Source organism: Rattus norvegicus, chromosome 7 (assembly GCF_021556685.1).
Source record: "Rattus norvegicus strain SHRSP/BbbUtx chromosome 7, alternate assembly SHRSP_T2T, whole genome shotgun sequence".
NCBI lineage: Eukaryota > Metazoa > Chordata > Mammalia > Rodentia > Muridae > Rattus > Rattus norvegicus.
The window spans coordinates 38,445,034-38,463,333 of record NC_141540.1 but is presented as its reverse complement, the minus strand read 5'-3'; the positions used below and the strand labels follow the sequence as shown (position 1 = coordinate 38,463,333).

At 43.4% G+C, this 18,300-nt stretch overlaps 1 protein-coding gene across 8 annotated transcripts in view; it reads right to left on the bottom strand.

Annotated features, from left to right (window-relative positions):
• Positions 1-18,300, bottom strand: part of Nr2c1 (nuclear receptor subfamily 2, group C, member 1) — a 51,576-nt gene that overhangs the window by 6,532 nt on the left and 26,744 nt on the right. For 4 of the 8 annotated variants that reach the window (NM_145780.2, XM_087555805.1, XM_087555806.1 and 1 more), the window contains 2 exon segments: positions 1,815-1,954; positions 9,329-9,450. In NM_145780.2, coding sequence (NP_665723.1) covers positions 1,815-1,954; positions 9,329-9,450 — 262 coding nt within the window. 8 annotated transcript variants of the gene reach the window in all.

The following is an 18,300-nucleotide window of genomic DNA, read 5'->3' as shown; positions in this document are numbered from 1 at the left end:
GTCTGTGGCCAGAAGAGACCCTGACTCAAAAGAAACAAAGAACAACAACAAACAATTAACCAAAAAGCAAAACCAAAGCAAATCAAACAAAAAAAGAAACAAAGAAGGCTCAAATGTTTATAACAGGATTTTATTTAAGCTTATGCCACTTGAAAAAAATGAAGAAAAATCATTTTCAATTTTAAACATTAGAAACTTAGTATATTAAAGAAAAAAGTGGAGCAAAATGCATTGCTAAGACCAGAGTAGGGAAAACTATAATGATCTGTCTATCAGGGGTCTGTGTAAGATACACCCGACTGTGTTACTAAGGAAGGCGAGCTGTGGAACACGTGGGCAGAGGATTCAGGACCGGGGATGAGAAGGCGGTGTGATTCTGCCTTCTGGGAACTTTCTCATAGGTGAGATTTACGAAGACTCTCGGCCCTTGGTGAGGTAGCAGAAGATTTTAAAATATTGTGAAGCAAGAAACATCAGGTGTGTTGGTGCATACCTCCAATCACAGCACTTTGGGAGGCTGAGGCAGGAGCATAGCTTAATACAAGCCTAAGCTACACAGTGAGCGCTGGGTGAGCTGGGGACTGCAAGCTGAGACTCTGTCCTTGTGTGAACAAGGGGAAAGAAAGGAGGGAGGAGGGAAGGAGGAAGGAAGGGAGAGAGGGAGAAAGGGAAGATAATGTGTGCAATAACGAGTAGTTAGCGAGTGCCAGTTGCCTAGCATGTGGTGTGGGTTGTGGGGGTTGAAGGCAAGGGAATCTCAGGAAGACCCTGACATGTTGCCTTGAAAACTACTAATGCCAACCAAAAGTACAAAACAAATGAAAACAATGAGAAATAGAATGTACTAATGGAGTAAAACTGTATAAACTATTCCTGAGCTTGAGGCAGCAGAACTTTAATCCCGCAGCCATTTTCAACGTGTTTTTAAGTTGCTTACTCTCTGCTCCCTCAGATAAAGCATGTAGAAAGAGAAACGTAAGGACTGTATGACTTTACGGTTCTCTCTTAAGGCAGCTTTTTGCCGCCGGGCGTGGCAGCACATGCCACCATGCCCCAAATGCTCCAGAGGTAGGTGACGTCTGCGATGCTCCAGGACAGCCAGGTATGTACAGTCAGACTGTGTCTGCCTAAGCGTCTGGCTCTGTAGCCCGTGATGGCTTTGAACTTGTACTTCCTAGACCAGTTCTTCCTGGTATGGCTGTGCCCACACATCCCTATTCTATTCAGATGAGACAATAGGTCTTAGGGAACTGACCCAAAACCAGCTCATCATATGACTCTAAGGGTTATTAGGGGAAAAAGTATAGCCTTAGAATTGGGAGAGAAGTACACACACTTAAGTATTTGATCATTCTCCACTTACAAGCAAATATACATGGGCTTTTATGTTCCTGTACAACGTGATGGTTTGTCCCTGACAGAAGACACGTTGGAATCTGGTTGCTGAAACAGCGGGGTTAGGAGGCAAGCCTTGTAAGGGGGAGTAATGTCTTTAAGGCTACACTCATTCTTGGGAGACAGCTTGTTAGAAGCAACCCGGATTCTTTGGCTAACTCAAACGTATTCGCTCTTGCTGATGATAGCCCAGTCTTGGGCACTGTTTTTTAGTGACAAAAGCTTGGCTTCTGAGCCTTTCAGACTTAAATACATTTGCCTTAACATTGTCTTTCTAATTCAAATATATTTTGAATGAGCAATGCATTTATCAAAATGTTAAGATAAAAAAGGTAAAACATCAATGCGATCATCACAGTATCTAGCTTTGGCCACAGCTCCTCACATATCCCTGGAAACAAATAAAGTTGTGTTCTTACCTTGCTGAAGGCTATTGTGAAGACAGTTGACAAACGTTGCTAATATAGTTGCGACGTTCATCACTTGCCAGCACTGGGCGAGACCGAGGGTAAAGAGTTCATTCCAATAGGCTTTTACCAGTGATATGCTGTTTTCTTGCCTAGGAAGAACAGAAAGGAAAGCATACATCAGGTATAAACTTCACATTGGATGGTGTACCTAAAACAATCATCACATTACAACTATTCTAAAGGACCTGTGGGCGGGCGTACACAGAGACTTCTGGGCTTTGTCCACTTGACAGAAGAGCGCTAGGATGCTAAATGCCAGCCAGCTTGCTTAGCTCACTCTCCGTCAGCCAGTTCACAGGAACAGCTACAATAAGACCTATGGTAAGCCAAGCAGGGGGCGTCTGAACTTCCCCTATCAGTTACCCTGAGGTGGGCTTTACACATTGTATGAGTGTGGAAATGACTCACTGCTCTCCACAGACCTGCACAACTTTATGAATCAACTACCAATAAGAATACATTGCCAAAAAGAAAAATGAAACGAGTAGGCCATGACCAGCCAGGCACGGGTGAAACGCCGGCTGAAATGGTGGATCAAGTCTGCCTGGGAGGGAAGGATTACATAACTGTGTAACTTCCGGTATTTTACATAAGTGTTATATGTAATAGACATATGATTTATATACAGTTAACTTCAGACAACTAAAATCCCATTTGCAATGAAGAAGAGAGGTAAGCGAAAGGGAGGGTCAGGGGAGAGGACTCTGAAGAATGAGATTAAATGATTTGAAGAAAGATGGGAGGTAATTATTAAAAAATGTACATGCACGTGTATGTGACTGTATGTGCCACATGTGATGTGTTGTGGGTGGGGGCATGCATGTGTGCATGGTGTTGGATGCATTTCTAAATGTGGCTCTGTCTTCTCTGAATGCTCTCTCTCTACTTAATTATCCAGCTAACGCACCCACCCCTTCTTTGAGGGCTAGATCGGAGACTGCTTTGTTGTGCTGCTGAGGATTAAACACTGACCACAGGACCATGAGCCTCCAGACCCGGGACTTAACAGTTTTGAATGACCTTTGTTTCCTTGTGATGGTTTGGAATGTGTGGTCTTCTCACCTCAGCCTCCCTAGTGCTAGGATGACAGGTGTGCACCATGAAATCTGGCTTTAGAGCTAGCTTTTTTGAAGAAATGCCCTCTTATGACACGTCTCTCTCCTTTCCGGGGCCCTTTGGTGCTTACCTGTCTATCCAGTCAGAGTTTATGCAGATTTCCTAATTTCCTAGTTAGCTGTGTGAGGGATCTGTTTGCCACACTACCCAAAGGTAAAGAGTTCTCTGAAGTATCTCTGAATTTCAGCCATAGCTCTAAGTATATAGCATACAGAAAAAAACCTGCCTTTTGTTTTTGTTAGTTTTGTATTGTTTTGTTTTTATCTTTGAGGATACAGAGAACGGGCAGAAGTGAGGCCTTTAAAAAGACAGAGAAGCCGTAAGTGTGGGTCTTTTTACAAGAAAAACATTCTTCAAACAAAACCAGTATTTTATTATAAGATAAATAAATGGCAAGAATTCTTTCCTTTCTCCAAAGGGATTCAAGTTAGTAAGGACGTGCTGCTAAGAAACATGCTCACCCCGATACCGGCACATAAACTGTTTCCTTCTTGAAAATGCCACAAGGTGTCAGCAAGATGGTCTGAAGGGAAAAGCGCTTGTCATCAAGCCAGAGCACCGGCTGATCCCCGGGACCCACACAGTGAAAAGAGAGATTTACTACTGCATGTTGCCCTCTGACCTCCGCGTATGTGCTATGCCATGTGCAGTCCATCTCCCAAAGACAACATACATTGAAATGTGATGAAAAAAAAGAAACTTATAATTTTGTGCTCGTGATGTGCTTAAGCGTACTCAGCACAACCACATAAAAGATAATAATAAAACGACACAAAGGTCAGCATTGACAAAGAAGTAGACGTTGTATGCACAAAGCACATGGGAAGCTGAGGCAGGAGGATTGTGTGAGTAGGTCAGGGCTATGTGAGTTCCCGGCTAGTCTGTGCTACGAGTTGAGATAGTACCTCAAACAAACAAACAAACAAACAAGCAAAACAAACAATCCCAGGAGTTTACAAAGTTTTTCCTTCTGGGAATTACTTGGGTGAGAATTTTACTTCAGTATTTGGGTAGGATGACCTGTCATCAGAAGAAACTGGCTACGAAATAAACTTAAAGGAAATCTCAAATGCAAAGAAAACCAGTATTTTTCAACGTTGATACAGAAAATAATCAAGAGAAATCTATCCCCGTTAAAATCAAGAAAATAAGAAGACACTGTGTTCAGTTGTCAGAAATGACAAGATCCAGAGTGAGGAAGAGTGAGGGGAGAGGCCCCATGTGTCCACTGCTGAGTAAGCATGTCAGTGTTTCCTGGGAACAACACTAACGACGGCAGAGCAGACATGCGTGCCTTCAAAGACACAGCAGTTCCACTGGGAAGAACGTGTTTTATGGAAACACTAATACACGTTGACAAAATGCACTTGGTGGCCCTAGAGAGAATAAGGAAGCTGGCAGAAGCCCAAACGTCCGTGGGAAGAGATGCATCCGTAAGCTGAGATGCATCCGTAAGCTGTAATACTCCCACGAAGTAGGCAGCCATTAGCAACAACGGGAACTTAGACATGTGACGCAGGACGCTTGACTGTAATGCGATGTCAAGAACAGCAGGTGCCAACATGTGACAGGGCTTGGATAGTTGAGAACCTTAGCCTGGGAAGGGCTGGCAGGACACTGAACTCCTGGGTTAGTTATTTCTGGAGAGAAGGTTTCACCTCATGGTTCTATCCAGGGTCACTTTAGGCATGGGGAAAAGTCAAACGCAAACTAGCTTTCTTCTTAACCTCTGATTATAGAAAGAAAACAGCTAACCACAGTAGTTAAATAGTGTGGTAGTTTGGATGAGAACAGACCCCCTAGGCTCATACATCTAAATACGAGGTCCCCAACTGGTAGAACTGTTTGGGAAGTATTTGGAGGTGTGGCCTTGTTGAAGGAGGTATGTCACAGGGGTGGACACTGAAGTTTCAAAAGACCCAAGCCATTCCCAGTATTTCTCTCTGCCTCTTGCTTGAGGGTCAAGAAATAAGCGCTCAGATGTTGCTCCAGCACCATACCTGCCTGACGAGTGTGATGTGCCTCCCGTCACGATGGCCATGGACTCACAAACTCTATCTGACCCTCGGAAAACCTAAGATTCCCCATCCCCCAAACTTTTTTCTTTTATAAGTTGACTTGGTCATGGTTTTATGAAAGTGGAGAGCACAGGAAGGTAAAATTAACTAGGAAAAAGGTCAGAGCTAGCCTGGGCTACCCTTGTATTGGAAACACCCTGAACTTGTGGAGAAGGCCCAGAGAAGAGCTTGTATTCAGTGCAGAGGAGAAATGCTGAAGCAAGGAGCTGGAAGGGGCGACTCAGAGTCAGCCACTGGGTTAGTTTATTGCCAGAGAAAAAGTCAAGGGGTTAAATCAAGTACAGAAAAAATTCAGCTAGGTGTGTGGCTGTAATCCCAGCACTTGGGAAGCTGAGGAAGAGGAGCAGGAATTCAAGACTAAGCTGAGCCACACAGTGAGTTCGAGGCTAGCCTGGAATCACAGCAAGACCCTGAATCAAAAACAAACAAGCAAACACACAGTCCTATCCCCCAGAAAAACAAGCCTAAAAGCTAACTCCCATTATGGTCAGCAGTAAGAGTACTCTCACATCCTGGTGCTGTGTTGTTGAAATGATTTGGAAAAGGCCATTACATTAGGAGAAGAAAGCAACAAGCCCCCCTGTAAGAAGAAGGTTCCTAGGAGGACAGAGATAGATGCCACTGTGTCTAGGAGACACACAGGGTCCGGCCTGGCCTCGGCAGTTCCGTTATGGTCCTGTTCCTAAGCAGTTGTTTCTGCTCCCAATTGGAGATATGAAACTCAAGTCACCTGGTCTAGATGCACAGGCGCCAACACATGAGTAAATCATTTACATCTGTCAAGAGATAAGTGGCTATCACCATGAGTACCTATTCTGAAAATGTCTTTCTTCTGAGAAGCAAAAGAGATGGGTAGAAAATGCATTTAACTAAAGCCCCACAAGTATTAACAACAAAACCACTGCAGTGGCCGTGTCACCTGCACCTGAGGCCAACCCAACCCTCTGGCATCCACATAATGCACCCAGGCTATTGGCTGCCCAACAGCGAACTGAATCCATGCTCCTTAGAGAAGAATAATTAACAATATGCCATAAGTCCACCAAATGGCAGGTTCCATTGTTAATGGAAGCAGAGCTGCTTTAACATTCAGGTGAAGTGTCAAAGAAAGCTCAGTATATGAATGACAAAGTCTGCAGGTGCACATGGTGGTGGCCTGGGACTTTTGGTTCTAAGAACCCAGGCAGAGTCAGGCATGGTAGCACAAGCCTGCAATCTCAGCCCCGGGAGCCTGAGGACAGGAGGAATGACAGGAGTTGAGGTTAGCCTCTCTTAGACACTGTTGGAAAAACTCCGGTTACTGTGAGATAGCTCTCCAGGTAAAAGCACCCACTGTTGAGCTGACACTGTGACTCTAGTCCCTGAAAGTAGGAGAGAAGTGACTTCCCCCAAGTTGTCCTCTGATCTCTACATGTGTGCCTTGTAATACTTGTGACACACACACACACACACACACACACACACACACACACACACACAGAGTGAGCAACAGAAAGAGAGAGGAAAAGAGGGGGGGGGGGGGACATGAACAAATCCTCAGAGTGGACAGGCCTGCTGCTGCCTACACTATAGGCAGATTACACCAGCCAGCCCCAGCTCCTCCCATCTGCAGAATGAATTTCCTACACATTAACTACAGATCCTAAACAGAAAACTAACAATTCTACTAAATATAGAGGCCTTTCAAAATACAAATGAGGACACTAACCAATCCCCTACCCACCAAGTCACTGGAGCAAATGTGTCTGACTACTGTTGTTTGAGTCTCTCTGTAAAACTAGAGCTCTGTGGACAATCTCTGCATCCAGCCAGAAAAAGCCAGCCCCCATGCCAGTCGGATTTAAAATAGGTTTTATCTCCACACAACAGAGTGCCCTGCCATTAGCACCCAGCTCTTATCTGATTAAGTCAACACATGAAAAGGATTTACTGATTATCTAGGCAGAGATAGGAGGGAAGGCTGGTGTGGCAGTTAATGGCCTGGATTGTTAGCTCCACGGCTGTCCTAATTAAGAGTCCTGTGGCTGCCACACAGAAACCGATTTCCAATACAGAGCACAGAGAAGAGCGGCTGCTGTCGGAACATTACTCATTCTGTAAGCAGAAACCTCGGGCTCTACTCTTGGTTTCTTGAACATCTCGGCTGTTTTCCTGGGGTGAGCACACGCAACAGAAGAGCTTGAAGGGGCTCGAGACCCCAAAAGTACAACAATGTCAAGCAACCAGAGCTTCCAGGGACTAAGCCACTACCTAAAGACTATACATGGACTGACCCTGGACTCTGACCCCATAGGTAGCAATGAATATCCTAGTAAGAGCCCCAGTGTAAGGGGAAGCCCTGGGTCCTGCTAAGACTGAACCCCCAGTGAACTAGACTGGTGGGGGGAGGGCGGCAATGGGGGGAGGATGGGGAGGGGAACACCCATAAGGAAGGGGAGGGGGGAGGGGGATGTTTGCCCGGATACCGGGAAAGGGAATAACACTCGAAATGTATATAAGAAATACTCAAGTTGGGGCTGGGGATTTAGCTCAGTGGTAGAGCGCTTACCTAGGAAGCGCAAGGCCCTGGGTTCGGTCCCCAGCTCCGAAAAAAAGAACCAAAAAAAAAAAAAAAAAAAAAAAGAAATACTCAAGTTAATAAAAAAAAAAAAAGAAATATTTAAAAACAACAGTGGCATGACTAATGGAGAGTTCGGATTAGACCACCAATTCTTTAATTGGGGAGGCGGTTACAGCTTTACGCTGCACTCCTCGCCTGTGTCAGTGACCAGCGTGGCCATGGCACTTAACGCCTAACAAATCGTGCGACACCACCAGCAGGATAAGGTTTTTGTACCATACTTTATTTTCTTAAAAAAAAAATTGGAAAATTACTAAAATGTTGAATTTTTTCTGAGACCAAAAGGAAGACTCATTCAAAGGTTTCATACTCGAAATCGGGCCTCTGCTCTTTGTAATTAGAGATCGCTGATTATCTAGATCAAATCACGGTGTCAGCTGTGTCCTTGGGAATCAGGGCTCAGGTGCTGCATGGTTACAAAGTACTGTACTGATAGGAAGGGTGGTTATGTGCATATGTCAAGTGTGGGAAAACAGATGAGGAGGGCAGGAAAGCAAGTGGTTACAAGGTCAGACCGAATACGGAGAATGCCAAGAGGAGAGGAAAACCCGCTTGGCCCTTTCACTGTCACACCCCCGTTACTTTGAACAAAGGGCTGGCAAACGCTTGTAAAGGTTTGCTTTCTTGGAACAAACCACTTTCCATTTCATCTGGTTGCTTCAAAACAGAATGCAGGCGTGGTCTGTCGTAGGCAAATGGATTCGAGTTATGGTCACTGGAGGCTGGAAGTTTTGTTTCTTTCTTTGGGAGGAAACCAGAGGATTGGAAAATAATCACCTCTTATTTTAAACAAAGCCATGTAGGCAAATACGGCTTGCTGATGCTATGCCTGGGACGAATACTGAGCAAGGTTGTTGTTGTTGGGGTGGGGGCTGGGCGGGGCTGGGGCGGGGGGGTGGGAGGAGCAGGGACAACCATCCAATAGGAGTACCCAGCCTTTGACACTGCACAGGGAACTGCCACCTACAAAGTTCACTCAGAGATCACACCATCAAACTGTAATAAATAAATAAAATTAAATACATCACCAAACAGCCTATATTGCTGTATCATACATTTTCTGTTAGGTTCATTTATAGCTGTCCTTGACCGTATGTGCCCCATGGTCATGAGGCTGGACATACCTGAGTTCTAATACATCCTTTCTTTATAAAAAAGAATGTGTGCATGTGTATTTTGCCACCACACATGTCTGTGTACTACGTCCATGCCTGGTGCCAGCAGCAGAGTCAGAAAGAGGGCATCAGCAACCCTGAAACTGGAGTTAAGAAGGCTGTGGGGACCAGGTGGCTGCTGGAAGTGAAGTCTGGGTCTTGTGCAAGAGCAGACAGTGCTCTTAACCACTGGGCTTCTCTCCAACCCCCAGACACCCCTATCACTGAGTGACGGCCACTGCCAGTACCGGCCAGTTGGTCCTCTCCACTTACCCAGATTATTAACTTGTTCAAACTATAAAACAGCCACTCTTCTACACAAAAGTCATAGAGAGAATAGTAGTTAGCGACCATGAATTACCATGAACTGTCGTAGGGTTAGAATGGTGGAGCATTTCTCTACTGTAATACAAATCCTCCCCAAATAAACTTCTTGTTTTAATCCATGTGTGCCACAAAAATCACATTTATATTCAAGGACTTCAAAACACTCACCCGAGCGCCTGGAAAGAAGGTATGGAAAGCGCCCAGTGCATCGATAAGAACAGCAGTCTGGAGGCCGACTCCCCAATGTAGTGCACATTCAGGTACTCGGGCATAGGAGAAGGCATGGTGAGCTAGCATGAACAGGGATTTAGGTAAATTATCTCATGGCTTCAAGTTCTAAATTATCAGCTCTCTGAAAAACTTGAATATAAATATAACACATCATATAGGAATCCGATACCTTCACCTAAAAAGCTTATTATCGAAGTCATTCAGGTCACTGGATATGACACTAGTGTCTGGGGACGGATGAGTAGATCATGAATTCTGTCAAAGTGACATCCAGACAAACATTCTCACCTAATGACTGTCAAACACGAAACAATCTGTTTGCTTTATGAAGTTACTGTCTTGGTATGTCTGTGTGTTTTCTGCCCCTCTCCCTTCTCTACCCATGGGACACAGTAAATTCCAGTGTCAGAAGCAGTCCTGTGTGCCAGAGCCCTACATTTAGGGTACAGTTATGCCTGCAGGGATAGCAGGTGGCCAGAGTGAAGCAGGCCCACCTGTGACAACAGAGGGGCGCGTGCTCCCTACTGGGCACAGCTATGGCCGGAAGGAAGCTAAAAAAAACATATGGGACCCAGGGCTCAACACTGACGCCCCTTCAACTCTTCACAAAGCAGGTCTGTGCAGCGCCAGTCTATCCTAAAATATTATTACTAAATACAAAAGCGTGTTTAAAAAAGTGTTCTATGGAAAAAATGTTCATAAGCAAGCACCTCAAAGGCTGTTAGTTTGTATTATTATAAACAAATAAATAAGTGTAGAAAAGTAATATTCAGTTTGACTTTAGAGAGTTATTTTAGGTGTGATCACACTGATAATAAATCCTCTATCAAAAAACTTCTGAAACTCTCAAGGAGCGATGGCACTACCACACGTGACACCTGTAAGAACCGCATTTCCTGTTTTGAAGCAATAATACAGACCTCAGTGAGGACCCAGGGAAACGAGCACTCGTAGCGACTGATGGCTAACCCCTAGGAAATCTGGCTGTTAACCTACCATTGGAAAACCAAGTTACAGCCTGTGACCTTAAACACTGTTGAACAACCCGAACCCAAAAATCTAAACTCAGAACCATTCTGGGATCGATGTTTGATGTTCCAGACGTTAGCACATGTTGGGGTTCCAGATCAACCGTGGTCTACTAATAATGACTCTAATATCCACCCTCAAACCCCAGAAACTGCAAAGGCTGAAACTGCAAAGTCTGACATATTTCTGATCCTGGGCATCATTTCTAAATCTATTCTAGAAAAATACACATCACACATGAAGTCATTGTCCCTTGTAAGGATGTTGATGTACTCTGCTTCTAACAGTGACTAGAAACAACCCAAATTTCTATCACTAGCAAAAAGAACAATCTTTTTCTTAGAGTATCTTAGAAGTATTAAATTAGTAAGAAAAGTTGAGATGACAGTAGAAGGGAAAATCTTGCAGGTGTGGTGGTATACACCAGTAAACCCAGCTTTGGAGAGGTTGAGGCAGGAGGACCACAAGATTTAAATTGAGGCCAGTCTGGTCTATGCAGCAAGTTCTAAGCAGCCTGGGGTCTTTACCTAAAACTTAAGCAAGATTTACCCTAAAACAAAACAAAACAAAGCCCCCACAGACACCTAAGTAGAAAAAAATAGCAGCATGGAATACAGATGCTCCAGTTTCCGCTTTAGCATGTGCCTTACTACACAGGAAAGAGCAGGAGGCTGCAGATGTGAACAGTGGCTGGGTGGGGTGTGAAGCTGCACTGTATGCAATTTACTTTCACTGTGTGTGCTCTTGTATGTGTATGTGTGCACGTGGGAGTGCACAGGAAGACTAGAGGACAACCGCATTCCTAACGCATCACACTGTTCATCTTTTTGTTGAAAAAGAGCCCCTCGCTGGCCTGGAGCTCAAGCTTAGGCCGGTTGGCTAGGGAGTCCCAGGGAAGTCAGTCTCTGTCTCCCCAAAGCTGGGGTTACAAACATGCAGCACCATGGCTAGCATCTGTTTGTTTATTTAACATGGGCTCTGGAATTCAAATTCAGACCCTGTACTTGCAAGACTCTACTGACAGAGTTATCTTTCCAATGGTCAATAATATTTTCCCAGGGGATTAATACATAGTTTTGATCACATTTTAAAAGATGCCTATGATGCAAAACAGATCACAGAATTTTCATCAGTAAGATATAAAAGTTCTCTATAAATGTCAGATAAAATATAAAAAACAAGGGCTGAGAAGATGGTTCATTGGTTAAGAGGAGTGGTGGCTTATCCAGAGGAGCCAATTTCAATTCCCAATATCCATATGATGGCTAACAACATCTATAACTGCAGGGGGTCTGACACCCTGTTCTTACCTCCAAGGGCACTGCACGCATATGCTGTGCAGGTATCCACGCAGGCAAAACACCCATACATATAAACATTTAAAAAATTAAGTAAAAAAGGAAACTTAAAGTTAAATCAAGCAAGATTGGATAAACAATTTAAATAGGCCTATAACCCCTAATGAAATAGAAGTAGTCATTGAAATCTTCCAACAAGAAATGCTCAGGGCCAGGCAATTTTATCACAGAATTCTACCAAACTTTGGAAGAAGAGTTAACACCAATACTACTCAAATTATTTCACAAAATAGAAACAAAAGAAACATTCCTCCCAAAAATTATGAAGCCACAGTCACCCTGATACCCAAACCACATAAAGATTCAACCAAGAAAGAGAATTACACATTTCCCTTATGATCATAGATATAGAAATACTCAAAAAAAATACTTGCAAATCAAATTCAAGAACACAAAAAAAGATCATCCACCATGATCAAGTAGTCTTCGTCCCAGAGATGCAGGAATGGTTCAGTATAGGAAAACCAGTAAATGTAATCCACCATAAACAAACTCAGGGTTGGAAGGGACACACACACACACACACACACACACACACACAAAATCACACACAATCACACACACACACAATCATTTCATTAGATGCTGAAAAAGCCTTTGAACAATCAAACATCCATTACACAAGGGACATACCTAAATATAATAAAGGTAATTTATAACAAGCCAACATCAAATTAAATGGAGAGAAACTTAAAGCGACTCCACTATCATCAGGAACAAGATAAAGGTTGTCCATTCTGGCTGTATCTATTCAATATAGTACTTAAAGTTCTAGCTTGAGCAATAAGACATTAAAGGAGATCAAGGGGATACAAATTGGAAACAAAGGGAGGTCAAAGTATCCCTCTAAGCTGATGATATGATATTATGACCCCAAAACTTTCACTAGGGAACTCCTATAACAGAAAAACATTTTCAGAAAACTAACTGGACACAAAATTAATTAAAAAAGATCAGTAACTCTCACACACACACACACACACACACACACACACACACACACACACGAGAGAGAGAGAGAGAGAGAGAGAGAGAGAGAGAGAGAGAGAGAGACACAAATGGTTTGATTCCTAGAACCCACGTGACAGTTACTAAGCAGCAGCTTGAGCTTCATGGCATCTAACAAAGGACGAATAAACTGAGAAAGAACCAGAAGAAAAGCCCCCCTTTGAAATAGCCTCAAGTGCTATAAAATATCTTGAAGTAACTCTAATCATGCAAGTGAAAGACCTGTATAATAAAAACTTGAAGTTCTTGAAGAAAGAAATTAAAGAAGACATCAGAAGATGGAAAGACATAGGAAAAATGGCCATCCTGCCAAAAGCAATCTGCAGATTTGGTGCAATCCCCTACAAAATTCCAACACAATTCTTTACAGACCTTGAAAGGACAATTCTCATCTGCATGTGGAAAAACAAAAAGACAAACAGGGTAGCAAAGCCAATCCTGAACAATAAAAGAACTGCTGGAGGACTTACGTCCCTGACTTCAAACCTCTACAAAGCTATAGTAATGACAACCACTGCTATCAGCATAAAAACAGACATGTTCATCAATGGACAACTGGTTTTTGATAAAGCAGCCAGAAATACACACCCAATTTAATAAAAGAAAAAGCATCTTCAACAAATGACGCTGATCTAACTGATGTCTGCATGTAGAATAATCCAAATACACCCATGTTTATCACATGTACAAAACTCAAGTCCTAGTGGGTCAAAGACCTCAACATAAAGCCAGACACACTGAGCATGACAGAAGAGAAACGTGGGAATATCCTTGAATACGCTGACACCAGAGACGACTTTCTGAACAGAACACAGATAACACAGGCACTAAGATCAACAATTAATAAATGGGACCTCATAAAAGGCTTCAGTAAGGCAAGGACAGACACCATCAATAGGACAAAATGGTAGCCTACAGAATGGGAAAGGATGTTCACCAATTCCACATCAAAAGAGGTCTTAAAGAACTCAAGAAACTAGACATCAAAAAAACCAAAGAATCCAATTTAAAAATGGGATCTAGATCTAAGCAGAAGTCTCAATAGAGGAATCTTCAGTGGCTTAGAAACAAAGAAATGTTCAATATTCTTAGCTATCAGGGAAATGAAAATCAAAATTACTTTGAGTTTCCATCTTATCCTTGTCAGAATGGCTAAGATTAATAATACAAGTGACAGCTCATGTTAGCAAAATGTGGAGCAAGGGGAACACTCTTGTACTGCTGGTGGAAGTGCGAACTTGAACAGTCCCAGTGGAAATCAACATGGCGGCTCCTCATATAATTGGGAATCAATCTACCTCAAGGCCTAACTATACCACACTTGTCATACACCCAAAGGATATTCCATCATACCACAAAGACACTTGTTCATTATGTTCACAGCACCTTTATTCATAATAGTCAGAAACTGAAAACAACCCAGATGTCCAACAACCAAAGAATGGATAAAGAAAATGTGGTATATTTACACAGTGGAGTATTACTCACTGATTAAAAAAAAAAGTGTCATGAAATTTGTAGGCAAACGGATGTAACTAGAAAAAAAATTATCTTGAGGTGAGGTGACTGAGACCCAGAAAGACCAATATGATTAGTGCCTTTTCCAGTGGTCATCAGAGGGGCAGCAGATGGGGGCAGACGGAGACACAGACAGACAAAACTGGAGGTCTCCATCAGGTCCCTCCCACTAGAGCTGAGAGAACCTCCCAGAAAGAGGGAGAGGTTGTAGGAGTCAGAGGGGATGGAGGACACAGGAAGAACGGGGCTCACTGAACCAACTAAGCAGGGCTCACAGAGACTGGGTGGGAAGCACAGAGCCTGCATGGGCCCCACCAGGTCCTCTGCTATCGGTTATGGCTGTCTTCTGGGCGTCTGTGGGACTCCTACCAGTGGGAATGGGTGTGTCTCTGACTCGTCTGCCTGCTCTTGGAACTCTTTTCTTCTTATTGGGTTGCTCTGTCCACACTCGATGTGAAAGCTTTTGCCTTGTCTCACTGTATCTTGCTTTGTCATATTAGGTTGCTGTCTCTTGCAGGCCTGCTCCTTTCTGAAGGAAAATGGGGATAGGGAGGGGAGCTGGGGGGTAGAGGGGGGAGGATACGAGGAGCAGAGGGAGGGAAACTGTGGTCTGGATGTATTGTATGAGAGAGCAATTTATTTTCGATTAAAAAATTAAGTAAAGGACAATTTTTCTTTGTTCAAAATTAGGCACAAAGATTTACCTAATTCTTACAGGGATCTCCTGTAAGGTCTCCTTTTGCTTTTATATTACAGTTTCAAATTTTGTGTTTTTACGGGTGTGTGTATTTCTTGTAGTTTTCTTTTTACTTTTGGTTTGTTTCTTTTTCTTGTTCGAGGGAGAGGGAGAGAGAGAAGGAGAGAAGGGGGAGGGGGAGTTGGGTGGTGGGGGTGGGGAGATCTGGAGGAGATGGGGCAGGAGAAACCATGATCAGAATAGGAAGCATGTTAGCATGTTCGGTCCCCAGCTCTGGGAAACAATAAAAAATAAAAAAAAAAGAAAAGGAAAAATACGCTGTCTTTTGAGGACTGAACGCAGGGCCTCCGGCATGCTAAGAACGCACTCTACCATCTAACAGTACCTGTAGCCCCGTGATGGAAAAGTTGTAAATGCTTACTGGAACAGCATCAAATGATTCCGAAAACATGTGTGTGTGTGTGTGTGTGTGTGTGTGTGTGTGTGTGTGTGTGTGTGTGTGTGTGTGAAAGAGATGCATATGTATGTTCACGTATGTGTGCAGACATCTGCACAGAGACAAAGGGCTCATATTGAGTGTCTTCTACTGCTCACTACTTTTTTCCTTTTATTTATTGTGCACACAATATGTGCATATAGGTATGGAGGTGTACCTTGGCATATATGTGGAGGTCAGAGGACAACTTTCAGAAGTCAATTCTTTCCATTGTGCATCTCAGGGGTCAAACCACCGAGTTATCTCCCTGCTGGCCCCTCACCTTCTTTTGGGGACAGGGTCTCTCAGTGAATCTGCAGGTCACTGATCCACAAGAGGAGCTGGCCAGTGAGCTTCAGGGAACCTCCTGCATCCCTGCTCAGAGCCAGGGCTTCCAGCATCCACACAGCACTTGACATTTTATGTTGATGCTGTTGATCTGAACTTGACTCCTCATTCAGTGCACTAAGGACTTATTAACTGAGCCGTCTTCCCCAGCCCCATGAAACAGTTCTTAAAGAAGCAGGCAAATATTCAATGCTTGCACAAGAATGAGCGCAAGAACTTCGGGAGCTATACCATATCAAAATTGCCTGAGGTGAGTGTGAAGAGCAAAAAGCTAGGGGACTGGCCGAGACAGCCAGCCCTGTAAAGGAGGGACGCTACACGCCAACAATGCAGAATACCTGTCTGTCACAGCGGCACCTCAGAGGACTGCACTCCACAATCAGACTGGGCTGCATAGCAAGACTCTGCCTCAAAAACCAAAGAACAGAAATCCACAAAAGAAAGAACGCCCTCAAACAAACAAAAAAGCCCCTCCAAACCTTTTCCCAAATCATCTTAAACAAACTACCTTTAAAGAAATAAAAACCAGCAGTTTGCCTGCCTGCTTCTCTTGACAATAACCTTCCTAGTTCAGCTTCTAGGTCACATTCTAACTGTCAGGATAAAACTTTCAAAAACGTGACTTGTTAAGAGAGGTCAATTCTCCTTCAAGGTTTCGTGACTCTGGAATAGCCATGCAGCACACCGATGGGACTGCTGTGAACACGAGGAGACACTGTCTCAGGACTCGAGTCTGAACAGTGAGAACTGCGGGCAGGGTTAGGGATGACCCGTGCAGGAAGTGATGGGGACTTGACTCCAAGTGGGAAGGGCACTGACAGGTCACAAGACAGAGCCTGAACAATGGGAGCTATGGAATATAGCGATTGTTTGATTTTCACAACTGGGTCTTGTCACAGTTTAAATTGTCAAGTGACATAGTAGGTTGATTGTTAACAAAGATTATGCTGGTTTCAGAATCCAGGACAAGATGGAGAAGACACAAGGAACATGAGATAGCCAGTTACAGAGTGAAGGACAGTCACAACTAGGGAGTGAAAGAGAGGTTACAAGGGCAGTGTCCACAACAGTTTTAGAAACCGTCTCACTCTTGTCCCATACGTTCACTTTAAAGGATGGAAGTCCTATATACTTTAATTACTCTTGTAAGAATGATGTGAAAGAGATTTTTGAAATTACAACTCTAAGTCGTTAAAAGTATTAATTATTGTTACCATCCTAGATTCTTTACCTCCTCCACTTCCTGTATCAGATACTTTCTCCTTTCTACATTTAGGCTGCTTTGAATCAGACTAAAATATACAAAGCTTAGTTCAACTGCAAACTGAGAATAAAAACTTCAGCTTGGTCTGGATGGCAAAGTGGTTAAGTACCAACTGCTCTTCCAGGGGTCCTGAGTTCAATTCCCAGCAACCACATGGTGGCTCACAGTCATCTGTAATGGGATCTGATGCCCTCTTCTGGTGTGTCTGAAGACAGCTACAGTGTACTCGTATATATAAAATAAATAAATCTTAAAAAAAAGAAAACCAACAATAACAAACCCCAAACCTTCAGCATGGCTCAGCTGAAAGAACAGATATGAAAATATGCAAATTATACCAGATAACCAGAGCAGCAGAGGAACAAAGCCTGCTTTGCTCAGGGATTAAGAGAGAAGAAGTTCATGGTCTGAATGAGGATGTCTGCCTTTGGGACTCAGGCCGAGAACACCAGTGGAAGGACAGACTGTGGTCTTGGAATCACTGAAAAGAGACCTCTTCCCAAGACTGGAAGCAAGAGTTGAGAGAGAGAACCCACCGACTTTAGAAAGGAAAGCCGAAGTTGGCATTCGTTTAATTCTCTGTCTGACACATTTATTTCATACGGTTAAGAATATGGGAACCTGTCTAAGCAGGTCGACAGCTGCTGTCTAGAGTACCCGCTTGTCCTTGCTTGTACTAGGCCTGTCTACACCTCTCTTGTCCTTCCTCCAATCTAAGTCCAGAACAGGAAATGAAACTGAGAACACAGAATAATGTATTTTACTTAGAATAGGAATGATCAATGGGAAAAGCCTTTGGCCCTGATAGGCCCTTGTCTGGAGCTCCAACAAAAACTTTTAAGTACAGCATTAATTATTCTCACTATCTTTCTTTACATCGCTCATAAAAACCTTCCTTGTGAGGCGCAGATAAAATGCGTGAATTATTTTAAGCTGTCTTTAGTAATGTTTTATATGAGAATGGTGGATCATGTTGCAGTGATTAAGCCGCAGTAAACTTTCTCTGTGGCTCTCTCAACCGAGCTGAATTTTGAAATACCAATCTTATGTGGTGTTTTGGTCTGTGACACATTTATTTTCTGTCCATTACTTTTAGCGGTGAAACAGTTATTGGCAGTACAGACACTTTATCATTTGATAGCCATAAATGCTTGTCCTAAGAGATGGAGGGAAGTTTGCAATCTATCGTAAATCACTGTCCTGTGTTCTAGC